Raw genomic sequence first — 25,605 nt, forward strand, 5'->3', positions numbered from 1 at the left:
GCTGGCAGAGGCAGGACGGGCCACCGGCCTCTCAGGCAAGAAGAGGTGACGCGCAGGTTCTTGAGCTGGGGCGTCAGTGGTAAGGGGAGGGAACCGCGCCTGCATTCTTGCCCCAAAGCCCTGGCACTGCTCGACTGTCTCACTGCCCATCTGCCAGGGGTGTCTGTTCAGCACTGCTATCTTTAGTACTAAGTAGGCTAAGCATCTCTCCGTAAGTTTATTGGGCATTTGCAGTACTACTTTCTTGAACTACCTATTCAGGTCTTTTGGTCATTTTTCTATTCTTTTTTCTCATGGAAATGCATGAGCTTTTTATGTACTCCGGGTACCAGGGACACGCTCCGGGTACCAGTTATACCAGGTAGCAGGGACATGCTCCAGGCACCAGGGACAAGCTCCAGATATCAGGGATACGCTCTAGGTACCAGGGACACGCTGCGGGTACCTGGTATCTGTTGTACATGTTATTTATAAGCATCTTCTCCCCCTTGTGACTAGTTTTCCTTTTTTTTTTTTTAACTCTTTATCTTCTTTCAGTGAAAAGAAAAATCTTAATTTTAATATGGCTGCATTTCTGTTTCCTTTGTGGCCTTTTAGATTCTTTATAAGGAATCACACAGACATGAGGATATTCTCCCATACTACCTTCTTACATCTTTGTAGATTCTCAAAAGCTGGCAGATTTATCCTACCCCATGGTCAACAGATTTTTTTCCTTCCTCATGGACAAGAGTGGAGCTACTTCCCAACCGAGGAGGCTAATGAGAACCACCCAGAAGCTCTTCTCCCAGTAAAGCTGGGATTCTGATTTTGCAGGACAAGCACAGGCCCCGAGCGGAGAAGCTCACTGAGTAAGTGCTGTGGGCTACACGCAGAAGCAGCAGACAGGCAGCGAAGACAGCCACACAGGTCTCTGTGTTCCCAGGAGGAAGCACTCAAACACTGCCCTGTACAGAAAGATAGAGGCCCATGAACGGCACCTTCTGAGCTCTGTACCTGGCATCTCTTGGACAAAGCCCACTATCAATTCCCCGAAGGCTTGTCACTCACCATCTTTCAGTTCCTGAACGTCCCTGGGCTGAACGAAATCCGGTTTGACGTTCTCAAACCACCAGAAGAGCTCGGCAATAAAAACCATAACATTCGGCTACAAGAAAACAAACAGAACCACGGATGCATTAAGTAGCTTACTCCTTCATGGGTTTGAACAGTGTGTCTTCAATAACTCATGGTTACCTTCAACACTAAGGGAGCATAGAGCATGTCCTCTAAGGTGAGATAGAAACATTTGTTCAGGTACTCGTTTGAGAACTCTCTCAGAAGCCGGATGTTGTACAGGCTGTCGGCCATCGACGTGACCTCCTTCAAGCATATGTCTGACGAATAAAAACAAAAGAACATTTTTATCATGAAGACGCTCTGCTTCAAAAGTGTTATGTCGGCCCATGTCGGATTCTGCCCTGAACGCATCTTGAATGGAGAGAACGGTGGGTACAGAAGAGTAACGTTACAGACTTAAACACAGTAAACATAACGGTGATGCCTGATATACAGCAAGGAAACGCTCAAGAGAAAGACCTGAGAATCACCAGGAGCTGAATTGAACTGTTAACATCTAAAAAGCGTAACAAACTATCTGAGATTTAAGACTGGGGCTCTGAAATGGGACAGCAGCACCACCCTGCAGTTTCTAAAAGGGCCTTGCTGCACAAAGCGGGTTAATGTTCTACCATGTTTCCTTCACCAACTGCAAAGTCCTCTGCATGAAGTGATCTCCACTCGGGGCGGGGGGGGACGGATGAACAGGGTACAGAACAGGAAATGTCAGGCTATCTAAGGAATAATACTGAGTACTACTAATCACACACAAAAAAAAAATCAGGAAACAACACACAGCAGAAGTCTCCCTTCGTCAAAGAGGTTGGGACTGCTGGCCACTGGCCACCTGGGGCGGGACAATCCCCAGGTACACCGCTTTGCAGGATGCCAGACCCTTCCAGCAGTCAGGTCCCAGGAGTCCGACTGCTGGGGGGTTGGGAGCCGGCTGCTCTTGGACAAGTACCACTAGACACAGCTCAGGACGAACACAGAAGGAGCTGCACTGAGCACTTAGAGTCGTTCTGCCTGCAAATATACATACTTAAGAAAAGAATGCCAGAAGTAGAACCTACTTTAAAATAACTCTTTTTAAAAAAGAAGCCACTGCCAAGAGTTTGGAAGCGCGACAAGTGAGATTTGTGGTGTGCCACATTCACTGAGGAACCCAGTCCAACGCCACACCCCGCACTGTCAACTCTCCAGAGAAACCTGTTCAAAGCTGAGTAACCGTGCACACTGACAGCGCTCGGAAATGCATCCTTATTTTAAAATTCAGATTATGAAGCATTACAAATGTAAGGATCAGATTCCCAAGTACCCTCTACGCAGATGGAAAAAGTGGTAACATCACAGCTTATCTGATTCAGATCTTTTCTTTCGGGGATAAAATACCACAGACAGTCTTGAAGCCCACCCCCACCCCCAAGGCAACGGCTCTCCTCCAGCTGCATGAGCCCCTCCAGCATGGGCTTTGCTACTGCCACCAATGCTGTGTGTCCAACCACACTACACCACTGACCTGGTTTTCTTAAATTTACATTCGTGATAACACATTCCACGTTCCATTTTGCAGCCCGTTTGTCCCCCAAGCTCAGGTTTACGTTTCCAAGTCCATCTATGTGGATGCGAGTAGAGTTCAGTCCTTCATGTGAACAGCTAGACAGCATCCTACAGTTCTCACTATTATGCCGTGAAAACCAAACTGGTGTGCACTCCCTGCACCTGCAACACTCCAAGAAGGGGTGGGCGGGACCACGAGCTACGCTCCACACACCGGCTGCCTGCTCGCGGCCCCCTGCCACCGCCATCTGGGAATCAGCAGGCCTCAGAGTTCCTGCCACCTGGATGGGTGTGAAACTGCCCTTCTGAAATGGCGCCTCCCTGACCACTGGTGTGGCGTCATTCTTGACTTTCTCTTCTACCAAAAGCCTGTTCTCACTCTCTAGGTTGTTCACCTTCTTTTATTCATTTGTACAAATTCTTTAATCATTATGGTTACGGAAAGATTGTGTGACGATCCCTTATCAGTTTATGTTTGTTCCAAACGTGTTTTCACGGTATCATTTTATCATTTCATTTTGTTCCTTCGTCAGCACACTGAACTACAATATGGTTAAATGTAGCGTGCTTGTGCTTTTTTGTAATTTCAGTAATCCATCCCAACACTGATGTCCTAAAAATATTTTCCTCTCAAAATTCTTAAGTTTTCCTTTTCAGGTGTAGGTCTTTCATCCAAGGCAGGGACACCCACCTCAGGTGGACTGAGACCTCACGGCCTCCCCCACAGATGGCTACTCGTCCACAGCACCATGCGCCTCACCGGCACAAGCCCCCAGGACACCGCCAGTCCCGCTCCTCCAGGCCACATGACTCTCCCGGGCCCAAACCACCTGGTTTGGCCAATGCAAAGTTCAACAAAACTTGGTCTTTGTAGAGCCTAGTACCCACGCTCTTATTCTTCCAAAATCAACTTGTCTGAAACCTGCAATAACCCACAACAGAATAATGAACACATGGATTATAATCTGCTGGATAAAACAAGAACCCCGGAGGCCCCCCTGATATAAATCAACACTTAAGTCAGTGGCAAGAAGACACTCCACTCCCCTGCAGCAGCAGGCTAACAGACAAACAGGAAAGTCCAGAGAGAAAACCACCAATGGACAGGACCACCAGCAGGTCAAAGTCTGATGAGAAACAGGCTTTCAGTCTCAGAGCCCCTTCCCCAAATTTACTCATTAATGAGAAAGCAAACACCCAGTGGTGTCAGACTGGAGAAGCCTGGTGACACCTCCTGAACCAAGTGACCCAAGGGGCCACCAACACCGGCCCACCACTTCTGGGGCATTCTTGCTAAAAATGCACACCCTGAATCTCATCAGGAGGACACAATGGACAAACCCGAACAAGGGACATTCCACAAACTAAATGACCTACCGTACTCTTCGAAAGGTCAAGGCCAAGGCTCCCGATCACAGGACGCCACAAAGAGGCCTGACGACCACCTGCAGTGAGTGGTGCAGAGCCCAAACCCCTGCTGGGAGCAAGGCGGACAGCACACTACGGGGACAAGTGACAAAATTTCGGACCATGAGTCAGTGCTCCAGCGCCGTTAACTTTCCTGGTCCTCTCTGTGATGCGGGAAGGCCTTTGTCCCCCCAAGTCCTTCTCAAATGGTTCAGAGAGAGAAATCCAACACACACTTGACAAAATGTACCAATGAGAACGTCTGGATAGAACTACGGCAGGAATTCCTTGTACATTCTCCTGTAAATTTAAACATAGCCAAATAAAATGTTACAGAACAGTCATTGTGTCCCTTTGGCCTTCACGCTTCCAAGTGAATTTTTACGTTACTTTGTCCATTTCTATAAAAATTCACTTACTGGACTAGCAATAAATGAACAATCCAAGGAAATCACAATTTCTATACTGATTCTCAGGATCTAAGAATATAGTCTAAAAACTTCTTCCAAGGACTATAAACAGGTCCTCCTCTGCTCAGGACTCAGGGCAAGTGGCTCCCGGAGGGGGGCAGGGTGGGACCCCGAGGGCGGACCGCACCGGTGGGGCAGGTCCACGGCAGTCCGTCTGCACCGAGAACCGGCAGGCTCCCAGGGCGCCCATCACAAGGGCCCATCACAGAGCCATTCAGTGGCTCTGACCAGTGTGTTTTCTGCACGCCTTCCTCGGATGTTGCGGGATTGGCGGCTGCCCGGAGTCAGGGGTAAGGCAGCAGGAGGTAGGCTTTGCAGCGGGACTGCGGGCGGCGGCCAGGCCTCTCCCGGATGAGCACCAGAGGGCAGCGGCTGTGAGACTTCTGCTCAAGGCCAGTTTCTGCAGAGAATCTTTTTTTTTTTTTTAGCACTGTATATTAATTCGTTTATTCAATGATACAAAAATTGTCATTATGCCATGAAATGAGATATAAAACACATGCTCAATTAAATATTACTAATACAAGAAATGCTGGTAAAAATTAAATCTCTTCAAGCACATTAATTTATTCCACTTGATATAAGAGCAAGAAAGATTCGAGGGAAATGAGCACAACTTTTTAAAAATATTTATTTATTTTTGCGAGAGACAGAGAGAGCACAAGCAGGGGGAGGGGCAGAGGAGAGGGAGAAGCAGGCTCCCCGCTGAACAGGGCGCCCGACGCGGGGCTCAGATCCTGACCTGAGCCCAAGGCAGACGCTTCACCGACTGAGCCACCCAGGCGCCCCTAGCACAACTCCTCAGAGTAGAGTTGACGTACATTAGTTTCAGGTGTAGAGCAGAGTGACTCGGCAATTACGCACATTATGAAGTGCTCACCACGGTACGTGCGGTCACCACCTGTCACCACCTGTCACCACAGGCTGCTCCAGTACGGCTGGCCGTGTTCCCCGCGCTACACTTCTCCTCCCGTGACTTATGTTACAACTGGAGGTTTGTACTCTTCACCCCCTTCGCCTAGCTTGCCCCCCTCCCCCGGCAACCACCAGTTTGTCCTATTTATTTCTGTTTTGTTTTGTTTTTTACATTCCACGTATAAGTGAAATTATACACCATTTACTGTCTTATTTCACTTAGCTTGATACCCTCTAGGTCCCTCCAGGTGGTTGCAAATGACAGGATTTCATTCTTTTTTTATGGCTGCATAATATCCCATTGTGTATATGTACCATACCCCCTTCATACATCAATGAGCCCCTCCCCATTGTGCATGTATGCAGACTGACATCGTGGAGCCAAGGAAGGAAGGAGGCTCCCTGGGGCAGGCAACTGGAAAGGAGAAGCAGTCTCCCCTTCCAGTATGAAAAATTCAACACAAGGCCCGGCTTTCAGTGAGCCCCCTCGAACCCGCCCGTGTGTAAGACGTCTGACAGGAGAGCTGTCCGGCTCAGCTTCCCCCAAGAGCAGTCGCCCATCTGCTGAGGTGTGTTGGGGGAGGTCACCACCCCCTGATGGGGTGAAGGGCCCCACGTCCTTGCTGCAAGCACCCCTGCCAAGACCCCGGTGCGTCCCACGTCCTGAGCACGTCTGTTCTACTGCCCTTCCTGGGATTCCACAGGCGTGAGCCGACCTCCTTCCCCAGCTCGAGCTCCTCTGTTCCTCTCCCCTCCGCTCCTTAATTAGGTGCTTGCTGCCCAGGGTCCAGATGTGTCCTGGTTTCCTCCAAGATGGAATCTGCAATTCAGCTCCTTTGTGTCGGGGATTTCTGACTACAGAGGGAGACAGAAGACTACTCCTCGTTCTCCTTCCTTCAACTTTCTTTGGGCTTACTTCTTTTCTAATGCACCAGACCAACGTAGTTCATTAATTTTTAAAACTCCTCATTTTCCAGAATGTGTCCTGAGGCCACCGGTCTGCCCTTCCCTCGGCTGCCCGCCACAAGCTGTGTGTGTGCGTTCACTCGCCGCGCAGCGAGTGTCTACCGAACACCAACTTGCCCTCGGCGTGAGTGAGATGGGTGGGGTGTGTCACTGAACAAAAACAGAAACCCTGCCCTTGCGGCGCCTGGGTGGCGAAGCGGCTGCCTTCAGTAAGGAAGCTCAGGTCATGATCCCGGGGTCCTGGGATCCGGTCCCACGTCGGGTTCCCTGCTCGGTGAGGAGCCTGCTTCTCCCTCTGCCTCTGCCTGCCGTTCCCCTGCTTGTGCGTGCATGCGCGCTCTCAAATAAAGAAAGAATCTTTAAAAAAAAAAAAAAGAAAGAAAGAAACCCTGCCCTTGCAGAGCTCCTACTAGAGAACCCCACTAGGACTGCGATGTTGGTCCACAAATACTTCAAAGTATCTTCTTTGGTTTCTAAGCATTAAAGATTTTAGAGATTTGGAGAAAGATGTCTCATTTTACTGCACTGTGAGAAGAGTTTCAATTCTCTGCAATCTGTTAAGGTTTAGGTTTCTTTGGGGGCCTTAATCAAGCCCATTTTTTATAGATGCTTCCGGAAGGGCTTGCTTATTTTAAAAGAGCATATTCCACGGCAGTCGGTGCAAGCTGGACCACGCCTGTCTGCTTCGTGTCCGAATCTTCTGTGGCCTCCCTCCCCTCGTGTCAGCGCTTCATCAGTTTCTGTGACTGAACGTAGGAGTGTGATTCTGTTCATTCCTCCTGTACTTCGGTCATTTTTAAAACCCACGTCGACGTGCCACTGTCGGGTGCAACGGGGCTCGACACAGCCACGTCCTCCCGCGGTTCCACCTCCGTCCCAGGGACCCCCTCCTGCGAGAAACTCGTTTTGCCTTAAGACCCCCGATGGGCAGGTCAGAGGAGCAGGCCGGATGCAACTGAAGCAGCAACTGTCTGCGCTGGTGAGCCAGAAACAGCCAGAACACAAAGCACAACAGGGATGGAAACACAAAACGAGGTGCTGAGGGCACAGGAAAGTTCCGGCACACACCGAACAATCCGGTTCCGGCGCACACCGAACAATCCGGTTCCGGCGCACACCGAACAATCCGGTTCCGGCGCACACCGAACAATCCGGTTCCCCCATCTCTCCTAGGGCTCCCACCTCTTCTTTTACGTCGTCATTTTGAACATTCTGTGTTCTCGTTCCAACATTCCTTCTCACCCACACCTGGGTGCCAAACCTGCCTGTCATACCTGCTGCCTCCCCACATAGTCCTGCTTTCCCACGGAGCTCGTCTTCAGCAGTGGGGTAGTCGTTCTCTGGGAGTACGTGGTGAACCCTGGCTCCTGGAGATGCCCCCCACAAGCAGACCTCCACTCTCCCTCCTGCCATGGCCTGAGGCTTCCACCAGTGCCAGACTCGTTCAAGAAGAAACTTCCCCCTGCCACACGGGCAACATACACATCAACCCCTTTGCACCCAGGAGGCATCCTGGCAGCTCCATTTCCTCGAGAAAGATCTCCACCCCAGGCCTAGGGCCAAGGGCATCCAACAAGTCTCCTGCATCTTTCCAAGGCTGGTACGTGGGCCTTTCCTAGTCCTTTCCATGCTCTGGTCACAGTGCTCCCAAACACACACGGCCCCAAGGCCAGACGAGCATCAGAGGCCTGATGGGCCCCAGGGTGAACAGGTGTCAACTTGGGATTTTCACTCCAAGATGGAGACCCTCTCTGGAACCTGAGACTCTCCCTTCTTCCAAGTTCAGCTATTGCTTTAGCTATAAAAACTATAGAATCCAGCACTCCCTTGCTTGAGGCAGGACCAACTTCAGCTTCATGCCCTGACGGATAAGGGCCTTCATGCCCTGACACATATTCCACGGATAAGGGAGTCGTCTGGGCATGCTCCTGGCCTGTACCTCCCTCCCTCAGAAAGGAGGAAGGATGCTTAGGAAACCTAAATCAGAATTCCTGTTCCCAAGGCCCCCGCAGACCTCCGCTGTCTGCGGTCCACAGAGCCACCCTCATCTCCTTCCCCAGCATCTGGCCATAAGCGCCTGAGAGCCTCACTGGCCTGTTACCAGCACCACGCGTGCGGGAGTCGTTCATGAACGCATTCCACACTTGCCCATCCCCAAACTAGGTTCTAGATGGTTTCGGTTTTGTTTCATTTCTTAAGTAGGGCGCAGAGCCCGACACAGGGCTTGAGCTCACAACTCTGAGATCAAGACCTGAGCTGAGATGGACAGTCGGATGCTGAACCGACTGAGCCACCCAGGCACCGTGGTTCTAGATGTTTTAAACCAATTGTAGCAAGACGGACAAAATCCTAACCATTCTGATGTGTAAGAAAAATCACATATATTTAAGACTTTACCCAAATACTTTCAAAATCCAATTTCTTCATGAGATAAAAATGCAGGTTAAGTATAAGCACATCATCCTCGTCTTTTTTTTTTAATCTATAAGCTAATATCCTAGCTGGGATCAAGGGCTCAGGGTGCTACTCCCCAGCCGTTTACACGCCCGGACCCGTGTGCGTGGGGCGCTCCTGCAGGGCTCAGGCCTGCCCCAGGGGCGTGCGGCACTCACCATCCAGCTTCATCTGCTCTGGGCAGTAGTAGTGGACCACGGCCAAGAGCGCGGCCCCGTCACTGCCGTCCCGCATCAGGTCCTCCAACAGCGGGAAGTAGGGTGGCTGCCTTGCGGACAGGTGCTCTCGGCGGTAGCGCACCTGTGGTTGATAAAAGGAAAACGGTCTACACATGATGTGCCTCCATGACCACCTATGTTACAGGCAAAGGCCGTTACATTGACAACTAACATAATGCCCACTGGATGACGTTTACAACAAATGGCAATCATATGGGAAAAGCTCAGATGTCTGGATGACATACTCGGCCTTGCACATACATGCCAAGATCCACGGAACTGAGCGCCACGGCTACCCTGGGTGAATGGCGCCGGGCTGTCCCACTCCACGGGGCACACAAGAGAGGAGGCAGAAGGCATGGCCACACTACCAAAAGCCGCACACTCTGAACGGATGAGAAACAAGTTAAATGGTGAACAAGCTAAGGCTCGGAAGACCTGCCTTACTGCTCCTTTTCTCAGTATTATCAGCATTAACCTCAGCCATTAAGAAAGGTATAAAACAACATTAACGTACGGTTTGAGAAATTCCCCAAACCAGGTTAGACAAAATTTCATAGAATACGTCAACCGGGCCCTTTAATAAATGCAACAGAGCATCAGGAAACTGAATGCATGCAATCTGAGACAAGTGGCTTCCCACAGTTTCCATACTTCTGCCTTTGGAGGAGACGGTGTGCACGGTGTTCCGAGCCACCCCCAGCCTCCCAGCGCGGCCCCCACCACTGATCATCAGGTGACGAGTGTACAGACACACAAGCCGCCAAGGGGAGGGGATCCACGCAGGCGCCTGTCCCCAGTGTCCTGCTGCGCGCTCGCTCGGTTTCTTCTGCATTAACATTCACAATACAGCCGCATCTTCTCCGGGGGAAGAAAATACACGAGACAAACAGGAGAAAGAAAATGAGCAGAGTCCGTACTAGCGACTGTGGATCTCTGAGACTTGGACTGCAGAGGGGTTCAACCCAAAGAAAAACCACCTCTCAGCAATCGAGAATTTGAAGCTGTCTGAACAAATATAGAGTAGGATAATCAATACTGATACTTGGCATCACACACATCTAACACATTCTTTCAAAGCAGGAATGGGGTTTATTTCGCGTCCCTGAGGTCTGTGCTGACGGAGACTTTAACTTGTTTCTCAGGGCCCGCAGCAGCAGCTACAGGCGGGCGGCGCGCACACGGCCCGCGGCATGCAGAGCGTGAGGGCATGCGCCGGGCCAGGCTTCCACACACACGAGACAGCACACACGGTGACTGACCACAGCATGCAGTGAAGCGAATGGCGTCTCCACTGAAGATGGATGGCATGGGTTTAAAATCAGGGAAAACAACTGAACTTCAGGGTCCAGAGAGCTCGTACAATTACCTTCAAGTCAGGTTTCTAAAACCTCCAGGCTGCAGAGCACCGGGGTGACATGTCTAAGCCTGGCGGGCCTGACCACACCTCCCTGCACTCGTCCTCACTGGCCCATCTGCTGGGCACTGGAGGCTACCAACGTCCATAAGGGAAGCTGATGGGTCACTGCTCTTGGTCGCATCTTTCAGTTTCTACAGGACTCTCAGCTGAGACTTGACTTCCTCCAGGACAGCCCAATTTTTGACAATATCCTCACTAAATAACAAAACTTCCTATTTAGCTCTTCGGCCTTCAGGATTCAAGAAGTGAAGAGATACGTACTCATAACGAGGCTGTCCTCTTCTTTGTTACAAATACATCTCAAAGAGAAGCAAAATTATCCCCAAAGTTGGCCACAAAGCAAAATATAGCACATGGATCCCACTGACCAGCTTACAGCCTTGGTATTTCCCTTATGATAAAATTCTAGGGACTATCTGGTCCCAATAATTAAATTAAAGGAACAGGCAATTAGAGTCTACAGAAAGCTCTGTGCTCCACAACTCCGTTCTAAAATGCACCACTGGGAGAGCCAAGTATTTTTCCACAGGAATGGGGTAACAAACAGGTTCTGCTTCTAGAACACATCACCAAGGGGAGCACAGCTAAAATCATAGATCCAAATCACTTTTTAACTTTCTTTTTATGGGAAAATTCACACTTAATGTTAAGTTGGATTCCAGAAATCCCGTAACCCTGCTGACCCAATTCAGACCCTTGCCTGGCTGCCCCTTTCCCCACCCCGGGCGGGGTGCTCTGCACACCCCAGGAAACGTCTCTGGAGAGGCTAGTCCCCCCCCTCTGCCACACGAGCGGCCTTCCACGAGGCACGCTGCCTGCATCCGTCACACTTACTAAGGGATGTCACGTTAAATATATCACCATTAGGGAAGGTAACATCAGAAGGACAAAATGTCAAGAGTAACTTGGAAATTAAGACTATTCCTTCTGGTATCTGTTAGACTAGAGACAGATGCTCTCGTTTACGTTTACGTTCATCACATAAAGAAGTAAGTAAGTGTCCATAAAAAGAAACACCAAACTCTATCTGTAAAATTACCTAAGAAATTGGGCAAAACCAAACTGTGTGGTCTACAAAAAGCCCATTGAGCTCGGAATCAGGTTATGGTTTGTACTGTAGAAAAGCAGTAACAATACCAAGGAGGACATTTAAACAAAAGAAACACGTTCGGGTGTGAGCAGCTATTTAATGGAAGCAAGTGATTGCAACAGGATGGCTGTCTGGATGCACAGAGTTCACTTACGGGCACTAACTTCCAGTACCACTTGGAGGGGGACTGCTCGGGAAGCAGGGGAGGAAGCAGGAGAGAGTGTCAGCAGACAGGCCATGGCCGGACCGCACCAGACACACCGTCACACAACATTCACAGGGGAGCCGGTCGTCCTCTGAGAAGTAAAAGCTGTCCGGTGCCCATGACCTGGACACCCTCTATCACCACACGACTGATGTGGAAGGTCACAGGCACCTCCACAACACTAGCCTCTGCAGGAGCAAAGAACACCCTGGAAACGGCACGGGCTGGGCACCGCGAAGGACAGACGCCAACTGCAGCTCGGAGAGGCGCTCAGTGCGTCATCTGTGCCCATCTGAAGAACAAGGAGGCTCACAAAAGTGTGGCCCAGAGTGTGGTGCCCATGGCATCCCCAGAGTCCAGGAGCAAAGGAAGGAGGCAAGGGGACGCCGAGACCATAGACGTGGCTGGGCCACGCTGTACGTGCATTCAAGGGATGTGGATTCAGTCACACATCTGCTTAGCAAAAAACTACTACCACAGGGGAAGAAAATGACAGAAATGAGCAGAATGAATAAGGCACCATCTGTGTCATTTCTTGAGACACGTAACATTATCTGTCTGAATTCCATGCAGGGTTTAGAGATACACCACCAGCTATGCTGGACCTCATGAGCCAAAGAAGGGATTCTCAAGGCACCTTTGACAGTAGGCAATTTTCTGCTCAACCGGTGAAATCTAGAAGCTAATTCCCCGGTAACGCTGTATGCCCCCTATTCTTGAGCTTCCAACACCTCCCAACATCTCCCTCACCCTCCCACGTGAAATACAAGACCACCCCCGGCCAGGGAGAAGCGAGGAGCGCACTGCCATGCCCGCCCCCGAGGCCCTCGTGGAGCCAGTCTGCCAGGGGACCTCAGAGCCTTGCTCCTGGGGCGGGGGGAGGGGGAGAGACAGGGAGGGGGTGTGCAAATAAAGAATAGGCAAGTAGTGAACACTGACACAATTCTTTAAAACTGGGAGCAACATTAACTAGATGCATTCCAAAATAGTTAAATTTACCCTTTACCTTTTGATGAGCTGGACTTTCCAATAACTGCTGTTTTAATTTAACTTCTTTCTCTGTTATCTCTCGCATTTTAAGATTTACCTGAAGTAGAAGAAAAATGCATTAAAAGGGCAATCGCTTCCACATCTTCAAATCCACAACTTTGCTCCTCCACCCGGGGACCCCACCTCGCTTGTTTGCATTCCCTTAGATGCAGGGATCATTTAGGCCAATTACACGTATGCAGGAATACATGGATTCCATATGATCGCTGCTCGACATGGAGACCAAAGCTGGCCTGCCCCTCCAGGAAATGCTCCGTGCCTCTCCAATCCAGTGACGCTCGCCACCTCACGACAGCGTCAATGGGCCGCATCGCTGAACGCCTGGGGCGCACAAATAGTACAAGCTGTCACCATCAGCAAACGCCACTGCTGAGACCGTGTGGCTGGGACGGCCTGCTGCAGAGCCTAGCAGGTGGCTCACATGTGCCCTACCCGTTGACACATGACACCAAATCAACTTTAATTATAAGATTTAACTGTATAGCCCTTAAACAACTAATACAACTTACTAGAAATTATTCTCTCCCAAATGATTAACCCAAAGATAAAATCCAAATGGCAATCATAAAGTAGTATCATAGAGGGGTGCCTGGGTGGCTCGGTCGGTTGAGCTTCCAACTCTTGGTTTCGGCTCCTGCCATGATCTCGGGGTCCTGGGATCGAACCATGAGTCACGCTCCGGGCTCAGCAAGAAGTCTGCTTGAGGATTTTCTCTCTCCCCTCCCTCAGTCATCCACCCCACCCCCAGCCTGCACGCACACTCTCTCTCTCAAAATAAATAAATTAATCTTTAAAAAATAAATAAAATCGTGGAGAAAAATACTCATCAATGCTTCAAGGGATGTGGTCAAAGCTATAATCAGATGAAAAAAACACAGAACTGAATGTTTTACTAAACAAGAATACAAATAGGGCGCCTGGGTGCCTCAGTCAGTAAAGCATCTGCCTTCGCTTAGGTCGTGAGCCTGGAGTCCCGGGATCAAGCCCCGCATCAGGCTCCCTGCTCAGCGGGGAATCTGCTTCTCCCTCTGCTCCTCACCCGGCTCATGTTCTCTCTCTCTCTCTCAAATAAATAAATCTTAAAAAAAAAATAATACAGATAAATGAACTCATGCAAATCAAATCAAGGAGGTAGAAACTTTGTTTTGAAAAGAAAAAGGCAGAAAAAAAATCAATACAGATAAATTTTAAAATAAGTGAATCGGAATAGATGAATGGATGAATAAGTAACAGAGCAAGTGTCATAAAATGTTAAATGTAAAATCTAAGTGTTAGGTACATGGGTGTTCTCTATATTTCTTCATGTTTACAATTTTTCATAATAAAAAATACTTTGGAAAATGTGTTTGTCATTCACTAGATAGCTTTCTAGTATTGGAAGGATTTTCCGATTAGATTGATGGTGGCATTAATGAATGTAATTTTTTTTTAAGATTCCATCTATTTATGAGAGAGAGAGAGCAGGAGCAGGGGCAGGATCAGAGGGAGAGGGAGAAGCAGGTTCCCCGCTGAGCAGGGAGCCTGACGTGGGGCTTGATCCCAGGACCGCGGGATCACAGCCCGAGCTGAATTGAAGGCAGATGCTTAATTGACCGAGCCACCCAGGCGCCCCCAATGAATGTACTTTTTGATACTGTTCATGAAATGTGACCACACTGGGAAGATCTATACAGCTCCTCGGGACACCGTGTGCCAAATGGCCAATGTGTGAAGTTACAGTCGTGGTGAGGAGCAGGGCCACAGGAGGGACACAAGAACCGTAAGTGGACTTTAATATAACCAGAGACAAAAGTCCCTGATCTAGTATCTGGAACATAAAAGAATTCTTTTAACAATAAAAAGACAAAGAATCTGATTTCAAAATGGGCAAAGGACCTGAAGAGACGTCTCTCCAGAGAAGACCTACGAATGTCCGACATGCACGTGGGAATATGAAAAGGGGCCCCCGCCACTGGGGAGGTCGGACTTAAGGCACGAGACACCACTTCACACCCTCAAGGATGGCTCGGATCGAAAAACCAGCAGCCAAGTGCCAGCGAGGATGTGGGGCACTGGAAGCCGCAGACACTGCCGAAGAAATGTAAGCTGGTGCCGCCACTCTTCCAGAAGGTAAACATAGAGCTTCCGCGTGACCCAGCAATTCGGTCCCTAAATACCCAAGAAACACGGACACACACCCACACAACATCTCGTACACACGCGACTGTGTGACAGGGCAGCACCGTGACAGCCAAACAGTGGACACAACCCGAATTCCCTCAGCTGAGCAGCGCACGGCGGCAGCGTGGCTCATCAACACCGCGGAGGCCTGTGCAGCCGGACGAGGGACGGAGCCTGGGTGCGAGCTACGACACGGGTGACAGGAGACCACGGGGCGCCGAGGGAAAGCGGCCAGACCCAGAAGGCTGTGGAGTGTACGCTCCCGCGGGTACGAAATGCCCACGGTCGGCAAAGCCACGGAGACAGGAAGCAGGTCTGCGGCGGTCAGGGGCTGGGGGTGGGGATGGGCAGTGAGTGCTGATGGGACTTTCTTTCTGGACGTGATCAAACTGTTTGGAACTGGTGAGGACAGCTGTACAACCCTGTGAATATATTAAAAACCATGAGACTGGAGACTTGAAAACAGTGAATTTTATCTCAAGTTTTTTTAAAAATTGGTAATAGTTTCAAATCCCATATTGTGTTTAACCTTTGAGAAACGACTACTCGTCAAGTTCTGGTGCAGCATCAACAGAGATGTGCATGTGGACTTGCAGGGAAGATGGTGGAGTAGGGGGGGTCCTCAGCTCCCCTTGTCTCACGATACACCCAGGTCTCATCCACATCTGTGTGAATACCCCAGAAAATGGCCCAGAGACCGGCAGCACAGAGTCTCACGGCTCACGGTAGAGCAGAGGCCACATCACCAGTGGAAGAGAAGATGGCATGCTGCGACACTGTCACCTCACAAACACCCAACCACACGCTCCCCTCTTCCATGCAAAGTCAGATTTTCTTCACACACTTCAACACAAACACACTCTAGCAAATTACATGCAAAAGCAGGGAAGAGAGTCCAGCTTGTCCTCCAGGAAGCCAGACAGTAAAGAAATGTACAAAACTGTAAAATACCACTTTTTCTTCCAGAAAATATTCTTCATAAAAATATATATTAGCTACTAACATGAAATTAGCTTACTGTTATTTTTAAGCAAATCAAAATTTTTTTAAAGATTTTATTTATGTATTTATTTATTTGAGAGGGAGAGAGCAACAAGATGAGAAGGGGGAGGGCCAGAGGGAGCAGCAGGCTCCCCGCCGAGCCGGGAGCCCGAGGCGGGACGCGATCCCAGGACCCTGGGACCATGACCTGAGCTGAAGGCAGTCGCTTAACCAACTGAGCCACCCAGGCACCCCAAATCAATAATATTTTTAAATTTTGTTTTTAATATCTAAATGGTAAATAGTGATAGATTAATTTTTTTAATTTTTTAAAATACACAGTAATTTTAAGAGTATAATGGGGACCTGAGACCAAAAGTTTGAGAGCTCTTTATCTATACAGAGGAATGATGAGCAACAAGAACAGAAACTCTGTGGATAAATATTCCCTATTTTCAATTACTTTAAAAGATATCTGGGGCGCCTGGGTGACCCAGTCAACTGAGTGTCCGACTCTTGATTTCGGCTCAGGTCATGATCTCAGGGTCATGTCAGGGAGCCTGCTCGGGATTCTCTCCCTCCCTCTCTCCCTCTGACATTCTCCACCCCTGCTCACACCCACGCTCTAATCTATAAATCTTTAAAAAAATAATGATGAAAAAATAGAAGCTATCTAACTGTTGAAAGCAAAAGTACTACGTCTGAGGTTACAGTAAAGTGAACAGCAGCAGCATCGTGGAGGCCAGGAAGGGAAAAGACATTTCTGACATCATTTGTGAAAATGGTATCACTTTATCTGAAGGCAAACTGTCAAGAACTAAAGATATTGTATACATATTGTAAGCCCTAAACCAGCCCCCCAAAAACTACTGGCTAAAATGGAGTACTGAGAAATACTCAGTCCAAAATAAGCCATAAAAGAAAAAGAAAAGGAAAAAATGAGATAAATAGAAAGCAGATATCAAACCCAGATATCCCAATAATCACATTATATAATAACTGGTCTGAACAATAAGGCAGATTCTCATTTTAAACAGAAAGACAAGAGGGGGCACCTGGTTGGCTCCAGTGGTGGAACCTGCGACTCTTGATCTTGGGGGTTGTGTGTTCGAGCCCCATATTGGGCGTAGAGGTTACTGAAAACCAAAATCTTAAAAAAAAAAAAAAAAAAAAAAAGAATGACAACAAGAGAGTAAAAAAGTAAAAACCAGAGGACAGGAGAGGAGGCAGCACAGGGACACGGTGGTTAGAAAGCCGGGGCAGCTGTGCCACAGGAAATGAAGGACGCCCTGGGGACGAGAAAGGACAGACGCTCCCTGATGACAAAGGGGTTAATCCACCCAGAAGGTACAGAAACCCCAGAAACTGTAAATGTAACAGCAGACTGCAAACACCAACACAGCAACGTAAAACCGACAACGGACGCTGGCGACCTCAAGTCCCGTCACAGCGGCCGTGGGACGGGGCGCGCACAGCCGGTTCGCGCCCACACGCAGCGCACGCCGCCCCGCTCCGGCACAGCACGCACCGTGCTCAGGTGCGCACAGACCTCTACAAAGCCATGCAGCGGACTGGAGAACAAATCTCAACAGATTCAGGACCGAAATCACGGACTCTACTATCTGAGCACAACAGAATTAGAAACCAAAGCACTCAAAGAGACCTAGAATCACCTCCCCCAACTGTGTAGAAACTAAACTACAAACTTTTAGGTAACCCACGGAGAAAGTAGGACTCTGTAATGAGAAGAACGAGCACTCCGGCACACGAACGGGGGATGCTCCTGCTCAGAGGGGCTAGCAGCTTGAAATGAAGAACTTGCTTTCTACTTTAAACTAGAAAGGAGAGCAAATTACATTCAAAATAAATAGAAAAAATAATTAAAAGAGAAGTTAAATAGAAAATAGAAGAAATCAGTAAAAATCTAAAGTAGGTTTTTGGAAGATTAAGAAGATTGACAAACCAGACCAAACCAAGGAAAGAAAAAAAGTGACAGAGCAAGAAACGAGAGGAGACATCACTACAGACATACACACATTTAAAGGATAATAATTTAATTCTATCATTTAAGTAAAATTGAGAAATTCCTTGAAAGTCACAAGTCACCAAAACTGACACAGAATTAAATACAAAACCTAAAATTGGGCAAAATATTTGAACATGCACCTAACCAAAGAATATATACAAGTGTCTTTAGGCGTTGGGGAAATGCAAATGAGAACCGTGGTAAGAAAGATGCACACAGCCACTCAAATGGCCCCACTGACAGACCGACCATGCCAAGTGCTGGCAACGGTCCAGAGCGACCGCCACTCCCTTATTAGCGGGAGCTTCACACGGAAGATACTTTAGCAGTTTCTTCTAACATTCAATAACACGTCCTTATCACTGACCTGGCAATTCTACTCCTACGTATGCTACTGAAAGAAGTAATGAAAACACATCTGCATGTAGACTTGTACACAAGAGTCCCCAGCAGCTTTATTCACAGGAGACAGACACTGGAAACCACCACAGCGTCCATCAACAGGGGAATAGGGAAACCATGCTCTGTTCATACAACGGAATTCTCCTGAGTATAAAAAGAAAACCACTGACAGATGCACTAATATGGATCAATTTCAGAATCATTTTATTCTGTGAAAGAACCCAGCCACAAAATGAGCACATACACATAATCCATTTTTATCAAAACCTAAAAGAGGTAAAACTAACTTCAAGTGAAGAAAGCAGATCAGTAGTAATCTAGGCTGGAGGATTAACTGCAAAGGGACACAAAGGAACTTTTTTAGAGTGATGGAGATGTTACCTTGATTGTGAATGTTAAACAGACAGCCACTTGTCAAAACTCAAAGAACTGGACCCATTTATTGCATGCAAATCATATAGCAGTGAAGCTGGGTTTTATTTGTCAAAGACTAAGCAACTGGCTAGGCATCAAGAAAAATGTCAAAACCACAAGATGGTTGTAAAACTCCAGAACTCTGGGGACACAGGACAGCTCAGTCACACACACACAGAGTAGGAAATCTGGAGAACAGCTCGGTGGTGAGTCCCAATCCTAGGGAGGGCAATTCCCCAGCCCCCTCCAGAGTGCCTGATGATCCAGGGGGAGGGAAGGGGCTTGTTCAGAAGCTGGGAAATGCTGGCAAAGCTGCAGCCTTTCTGAGCATGCTGCCATGTCCGGACATGCTCCCGGCACAGAGGCACCAGCTGAGAGGGCGGCCAGGGGGCCAGCCCGGCACGGACGCCAAGGGCTCTCCAAAGGGCGGGAGGCAAGTGCCAGCTGACGGGGAGGCAAGAGCCTATGCAGCAACCACCGAGCCACCTAGGCTGGGCAGGAGAGTCCCTAGAAGTGATGCCACACAGAAAAAACACTCACAGAGGTCACCTGACAGGCCTGTGACTCCAGAGCAGCTGAAAGGGGTGAAAGCACCCAGACAGACAGTCAGACAGTCAAACACGGAAAGAAAGTGAACCCACAGAAATACCTTCCCAAGTAAAAACAGGCCAGCATGGCAGTGAGAAAAGCTTAAGTCTGTACTCAAGTGCATCACCCAGCAGGAATCTTGGGAACACTATCTACAACCACAGTTTCAAAGAAGATTCAGATCTTATAAGGCACTGAAGATTGATGCTGGAGAGAAAACTCTCCTATGTGAACTCTGAAGAGCCTGAACCTTATCAAACATGCAGCAGTTTTCAGTGGAGAGAAAACCCACCTGCAAAATGAAGGTGGGAAGGCTTTCAGGCCCGCTGTAAGCTGTCAGGCATCAGGGGACCCACAGCCACTGGAGCTGTGGAGGAAAGGCTTTGGGGAGGAAAGGCTTTGGGGAGCTCAGACCTCATCAGAGTTCAGGAAAAAATCCTCTGAGTGCAGAGAGCATGGGGGCGCAGCTCGCCCTGCATCAGAGCTCACATCTGAGAGAAGCCTCACAAGCAGCAAGTGCCAGCAACCTGCTGAGTGAGCACACCCCTTATCTGACACCTGCAAATGTGCGCTGGAGAGAAACCATGTGAAAACAGTAAGTGTCGGGGGAGCCCTTGGCCAGAGCTCACTGCTCAGTCAACATCAAAGAACACACATGAGGGAAAACCTATCAGTGTAAGAAACATGTTCATATGGAAATGCGACGGAAAGAGCATAACATGGAAAACACTGAATAAAATATAACTATCGGGCAAGGACAAAAAAAGGTCACAAAAAACTGAAGCAAGTATTAACTCCAGGAAAACCAAAGTGTGGCACAAGAAAAGGGTCTCAAGCTGTGAAAATGTCTTTCCTAGTCATAGTAATGTCATGTCTGACTACAGATCCAACCACAGCAGGCCATGTGACCACAGCAGGCCCGCAAGGACCTGAGGGGAAGGTCACATGAGCGAACAGTAAATCAGAAGGCAATGCCTACCAAAGGCAGATGCAGCACCAGAAACAGTGCACTTCTTTAAAACACAGCGGTTAATACCAGAAAACACATGTGAGCAGATAAAGTGATGATGCTGAACCATATGAAGATCACCTTCCACATATCAGCCAAGGTCGTCCACAGGCAAAGAGAAGTAGCAATAACCTGGAAAACTGTGTATAAAAATATGGTACACGGACAACACCCTTGGTATAGGAGAAACTTGATCAGGCAGGGGAGACCCTGCCCCCCCCCAAAAAATATGATCAAAGGTAATAAGCAATTTACCAAAAAAAAAAAAAAAAAAGGAAATAGCCAAACATATACTCTATTTTTTAAACTTCGATTTGACCAGTGAACAGAAAAATAAAAGTAAAATAAGACACTATGTCTCACCTTTAAAAATGGCAAGTTTTTTTTAGTAATATCTAATCTATGGGAAGCCATGGAATAAGACACCCCATGGACTAACAGTATGAAAAAGAGTACAGTCGTATGGCCAGAAATTTGGCGAAAACCAGTCTAAAGCCTTTAAATGAACCTCAGCTACACGGCAACCACCGCCCACCCGTTGTGTGTGGGAGGCAAATGCTCGTGACCGCCTACAGAGCCACAGCACCTAGAGACAACAGCAGGTGGGCAGCAGAGCTGGCCCCAGAGACCCCCTCCCCATCCTGCCAAAGGGCAAGCCTCAGCCTAGGGCCCAGCACCTGGAAGACCCTAATTGTGCTTTTAAGCCTATATATTACATCCAAATGGATAAAAATGATGAGAATTTTTATCAAAACACTCCATTTCCAGGTGGTAAGGTTATAGGGAATTTATATTTTGTTTTGTTTGCTCATCATGTTTTCTAAATTTTCTATGATGACCATGTCACTTCATTTGTAAGAGGAAAAATTCAATAAAAGTTATCAGAGGAAAAAAAAGTGAAAACTTGAACTTGAGCAGGGATGAAACATATTACAGTGAATATGGTCAACATACCCTAAGGAGGCTGTGTGGTGGCAGACAGCAGCTCCGTCTGTGGCAACCACAGCACGATGCACAGACCTGTCGAACCACTACGCGTACACCTGAAGCCAACGTGCACTGTATGTCACCGATAAAAAAAAAATAATAAAATAAAATAAAAAAAACACTCGAACAACTGACCATAGGAAGCTCATGTTGGGATTTACAGAAATATCACCCAAGGAGCGCCTGGGTGGCTCAGCTGGTTAAGCATCGGACTCTTGATTTCACCTCAGGTCACGATCTCAGGGTGGTGAAACTGAGCACCATGACGGACTCCACACTCTGCGTGGAGCCTGCTTGAGAGTCTCTCTCTCCCTCTCCCTCTGTCCCTCCCTACCTCTCTCCCTATCTTAAAAAAAAAAAAGGAAAGAAAGAATCACTCAAGGTTCAGTTTCCTACGGAAACTCGCACCAGTCCCGAACATCATTTTTTAACCAAGTTCTTGTGGGTGCTTCCCACATGCACAGGATCACACAAAGCCAGGAGACCAGTAAGACATGGTGCCCCCCACCAAGAGGCGACCTTCTGGACAATGGCCAGCTCCCAAGTCCAAACCAGGACCCAGAGGTTCTAGTGAAGCCTGGAAAAGCCTTCTACCTTACGGAGCAGAGATTTAAAGCCGTCTGCCCCTCTATTTGATTCCCCTGACCCACACCTGGGTAGGAAACCAAGTAAACAACAGGGCAAGCATCTTAGCTAGAAGTCACAACACGCACTTGACATAAGGCCTTGCTTCTCACGACAACGAAGGAGGCCCTTTGAAGGGAGCCAACACACACACCATGACCTGGCTTTGCCATGTCCTTCGACTAATTCCATGGCCAGTGATTTTTACCTTGCCTCTTACTAAAGTCTTACTTTATAAAGAATACACGTGCCAACTGTAGAGCGAAATCATTTTAAAATTTGTGGCACACTAGAACAACTTCACAGGGCACTGCTCCATCTTCTGCTTCCTCTGCTTTATTAGCCAAGTGTCCCTCGGTGCACACCTTTTTGCAAATAAGGATGCTTAATAACCAAAAAGTTTTGGTGAGGTAATCCTATAAATTAATCACGTGCCACTAAAAAGAACTCTTTCTGTACATTGTATAAAAGATTACACTGTAAGCTTCTAAACTTAAAAGGAGGAAACAGCACTTAGGAACAACACCACTTTTCTCCTAATCATCAAGACACTTGTAAGATCGAGCACTCCTCTGATGCGCAGAGGCGCTAAGATAAAACTCCAGAGCGTAAGAATCCAAGCCATGAGCACGTGCTGCTCATCGTGCCCCACTCACACCCTTCCTTTGCTTGAGCGTCCAGGAGCACACCCGTGTGCACTGCAGCAGACGCGCTGCCGGCCACAGCACATTCATTTACTGGTTCGGTGGCCCCCACTAGGAGCTGGTTCTCAGCGTGACAAACGAGGAGGGTGCCTCCCCTCCTCTGGAGGGGGGGAGCACCTGCCACCCAAGGAGCACCCCGGGCCATTCACACTGCTCAGGGAGACGACCCGCAGCCCCTTGTCCCCATTCTGGCCACGGCTCCCAGCACTCACCTTGTTCACCCAAAACACCATGGCATCCTCGAGGTCGTACGGAAGCTCTTTCGAGGCACTGAATGTTGAGAAGCGCTTGACACTGGCCACCACCTTCTCGATGCTGATCATCTCCACGGTATAGGCCATCATGAGGGCATCCACCATCGCCATGTGGGCACTCTGGAAGCAGAGGCAACAGTCAGGGTGGCCCAAACCCACCTCTCCTACCAGGTTCAACACAGAGACCCTGCTCACAAACTCTGACCCAACTGCACTGTTTCAAGGTCATTATCTGCAAGTTACCCGTCCCCAGGGTCCGGCCAACTTGGCACCCTGTGGTGTGAAGGGCTCCGTGCCTCCTTTCTCATCTCCATGGCAACCTGGAGAGCCCCAAGGGTAGCATCTCTACTTCATGGCTAAGAGAAAAGGTACAAGGGGAAGAGCTGTGCCCAACGCTGCAAGACCACAAACGGGTCCCTGGGTACCAGTCAAGAGCGCTGAACACCAAAATTATACCACACCTTTGCATCCTTTCTTCCCAGAACCCGAGGAGCATCCTCTTGACTCCTAACCCATCATCCCCAAAGCCCACGAGTGAAAAGCCACAGAATGCAAAATGCCATTGAACAGTCAAAACAGCAATATGGGAGGCACCAAAACTCGCTGACCCAGAGTGGTCTGGAAAAGTCATAGCAGTGGTGTGGCTTCCAGAGAAAAATGAGGAGGTGGAGAAAAAAGCACACTTCCTTCTTTATCGGGACAAAAAACACAATATGCATGAAACAATCCACCAGGATAGGCTCAACAACTGTTTAGCACAACATCCGCAAAAAACTTCCCTCTTTCATTAACATGCCTCAACTTAAGCTCAGCATCCACAGAGGAATCCACTCCCAACGAGGAAGCGGCTCTTTTCCCCTTTCTCTGAAAACACAGGCACTAGAAGAGAGGCACAGCTCAGGGCCTCACGGCTCAGATGCAAACCTCGGCCATCCTGTGGGGCACTCGTGCTCAGGCCATCTGCACCTTCAAGCTTTGGGGCTGACCTGGCCACACGCATGCAGCCGAGCTGCAGAACGACAGCCGGCAGCACAACAGGCTGGGGCGCCGTGCAGGGGCCCGTGGCACCAGAAGCAGTCCCCGTTGGCGAGGGACAGCCCCTGCGTCCACAAACACAGGAAACTCACCATCTTTATGGGTGCGTGGCTGAGGTCGGGATCCGTCACAGGGGTGTCGTCGCTCTCCATCACGTAAATCCCTTTCCGGGACAGGGCCTGGATGACAGACTGGTGTCCCTGTAAGGCGGCCACCTGGTCCCCCTTCAGGATGAGGCTGCAAACACGGCAGTACAGTTCGCTGGACAGCAGGAGCTTGATGACGGGTGGTTTGATGTGCTCCTGCTCATACTGATCAATGTAAAAGGGGTCCCTGAGGTCCTCGGGGATGTCATCTGAGCCAAGGAAGAGATTACCACATGAGCGTGACGCGTCCATTCAAACTGCTAACAGAGGACAGAGCTGCCACGGATCACGATGGGTGACTAATAACATAAGAAGACCCCACACTGCATAATCCCACCCCTTCTCCACCGGCAGAGGCAAACAAGTTGCTTACACCACCTGGGGCGGGGTGTGGGCAATGCACACCCCTCGGCAACTTCACCACCACAACCTCAAGGAGCAACTCTTCCTGACGCAGGGGGGCAAGAGGTGGGTGTGGGAGCCCAAAGGGGGTAGTGGAGCCAAAAGGCAACCGAGACACAATCAGGCTAGGGCGGGCAGGGCACCCGGTCACCCTGCGGGACAGCGTGCGGCACAGCCAGCATCAGTGCTACACTGATGTCCTTGACTCAGGGAGGGAGTCAAGTGCATCTTTTTTCTGACATCCAGCTGGAGATGCGAGCGAGGCAAAACACCAGGGTCTCTCTGGACGAGAACGCCGGGCCCACAGGCACCCTGGCAAACCCGAAGCAGCGGCCCCAGGCCTTCACCTGACTTCTGTCCCTGTGTTACAAACGAGGAAACAGAGGCACAGAGAGAGGGCACAGAGAGAGGCGGCAAAAACCAACTGTGAACGTGCCTGATTCAGTGTCTACACCGCCTCCCACAAAACTACACCAGCCGTCTGTGTATAGCTGGGGACACTCACTTTCTAAATGGCCGGAATGGCCCCCCCCCCAGTGGTGTCCCTCACACTTGCCCTGCAAGATGTCAACTGCTGTTCTCCAAGAGTGGGGGACACTCTATACTCAAGCGGACTGGGAAACACTAAGTTAAACAGAGTTAGGCTGATCTCTCCCAGTGAGGCCCGTAGACCTTTACCTCTCCAGCCCTGAGACCTCCCCCATGGTTGAGTTCTGGAACTGTCCTGACCTGTGGAAGAGTTCAGACAAGCCTAGTCTCTCCAAGAAGGCTGGTGAAGGAAACCCATGACACCCAGTGCTGAGACCCGGGGCCGCCAACACACCCTCTCCCTGCTCGGTCCACAGGCTCTCTGTGGCACCATCTGAGGAAGAGGAGACCTTGCCAGTGACCCCCAAAAGCATTCTCCACCTCTTTCCCTGGCCCCTCACCCTCTTCATCTACAGGCTCTATTCTCAGAGCCTGAATCACCTCATTGCGGGTCTGGGGCTCCTCCGTGTTCCCCCACGGTCCCCTGAGCAC

General features: G+C 49.2%; 1 protein-coding gene across 3 annotated transcripts in view; it reads right to left on the bottom strand.

The window, feature by feature from the left end:
- Positions 1 to 25,605, bottom strand: part of CAMSAP1 (calmodulin regulated spectrin associated protein 1) — a 66,143-nt gene that overhangs the window by 19,969 nt on the left and 20,569 nt on the right. For 2 of the 3 annotated variants that reach the window (XM_028094839.2, XM_028094838.2), the window contains exons 3-8: positions 24,130 to 24,392; positions 22,961 to 23,122; positions 12,810 to 12,890; positions 9,029 to 9,170; positions 1,237 to 1,376; positions 1,051 to 1,147 (exon numbers count right to left, since the gene is read on the bottom strand). In XM_028094839.2, coding sequence (XP_027950640.1) covers positions 1,051 to 1,147; positions 1,237 to 1,376; positions 9,029 to 9,170; positions 12,810 to 12,890; positions 22,961 to 23,122; positions 24,130 to 24,392 — 885 coding nt within the window. Of the gene's footprint in view, positions 1 to 1,050; positions 1,148 to 1,236; positions 1,377 to 9,028; positions 9,171 to 12,809; positions 12,891 to 22,960; positions 23,123 to 24,129; positions 24,393 to 25,605 lie in introns of those variants that run through there. The other variant, XM_028094840.2, reaches the window with a different exon arrangement.

The sequence above is a fragment of the Eumetopias jubatus genome, unplaced genomic scaffold, assembly GCF_037043125.1.
Source record: "Eumetopias jubatus isolate StellerSeaLion01/CBP00866 unplaced genomic scaffold, mEumJub1_p1.0 scaffold_15, whole genome shotgun sequence".
NCBI classification, from domain to species: Eukaryota; Metazoa; Chordata; class Mammalia; order Carnivora; family Otariidae; genus Eumetopias; species Eumetopias jubatus.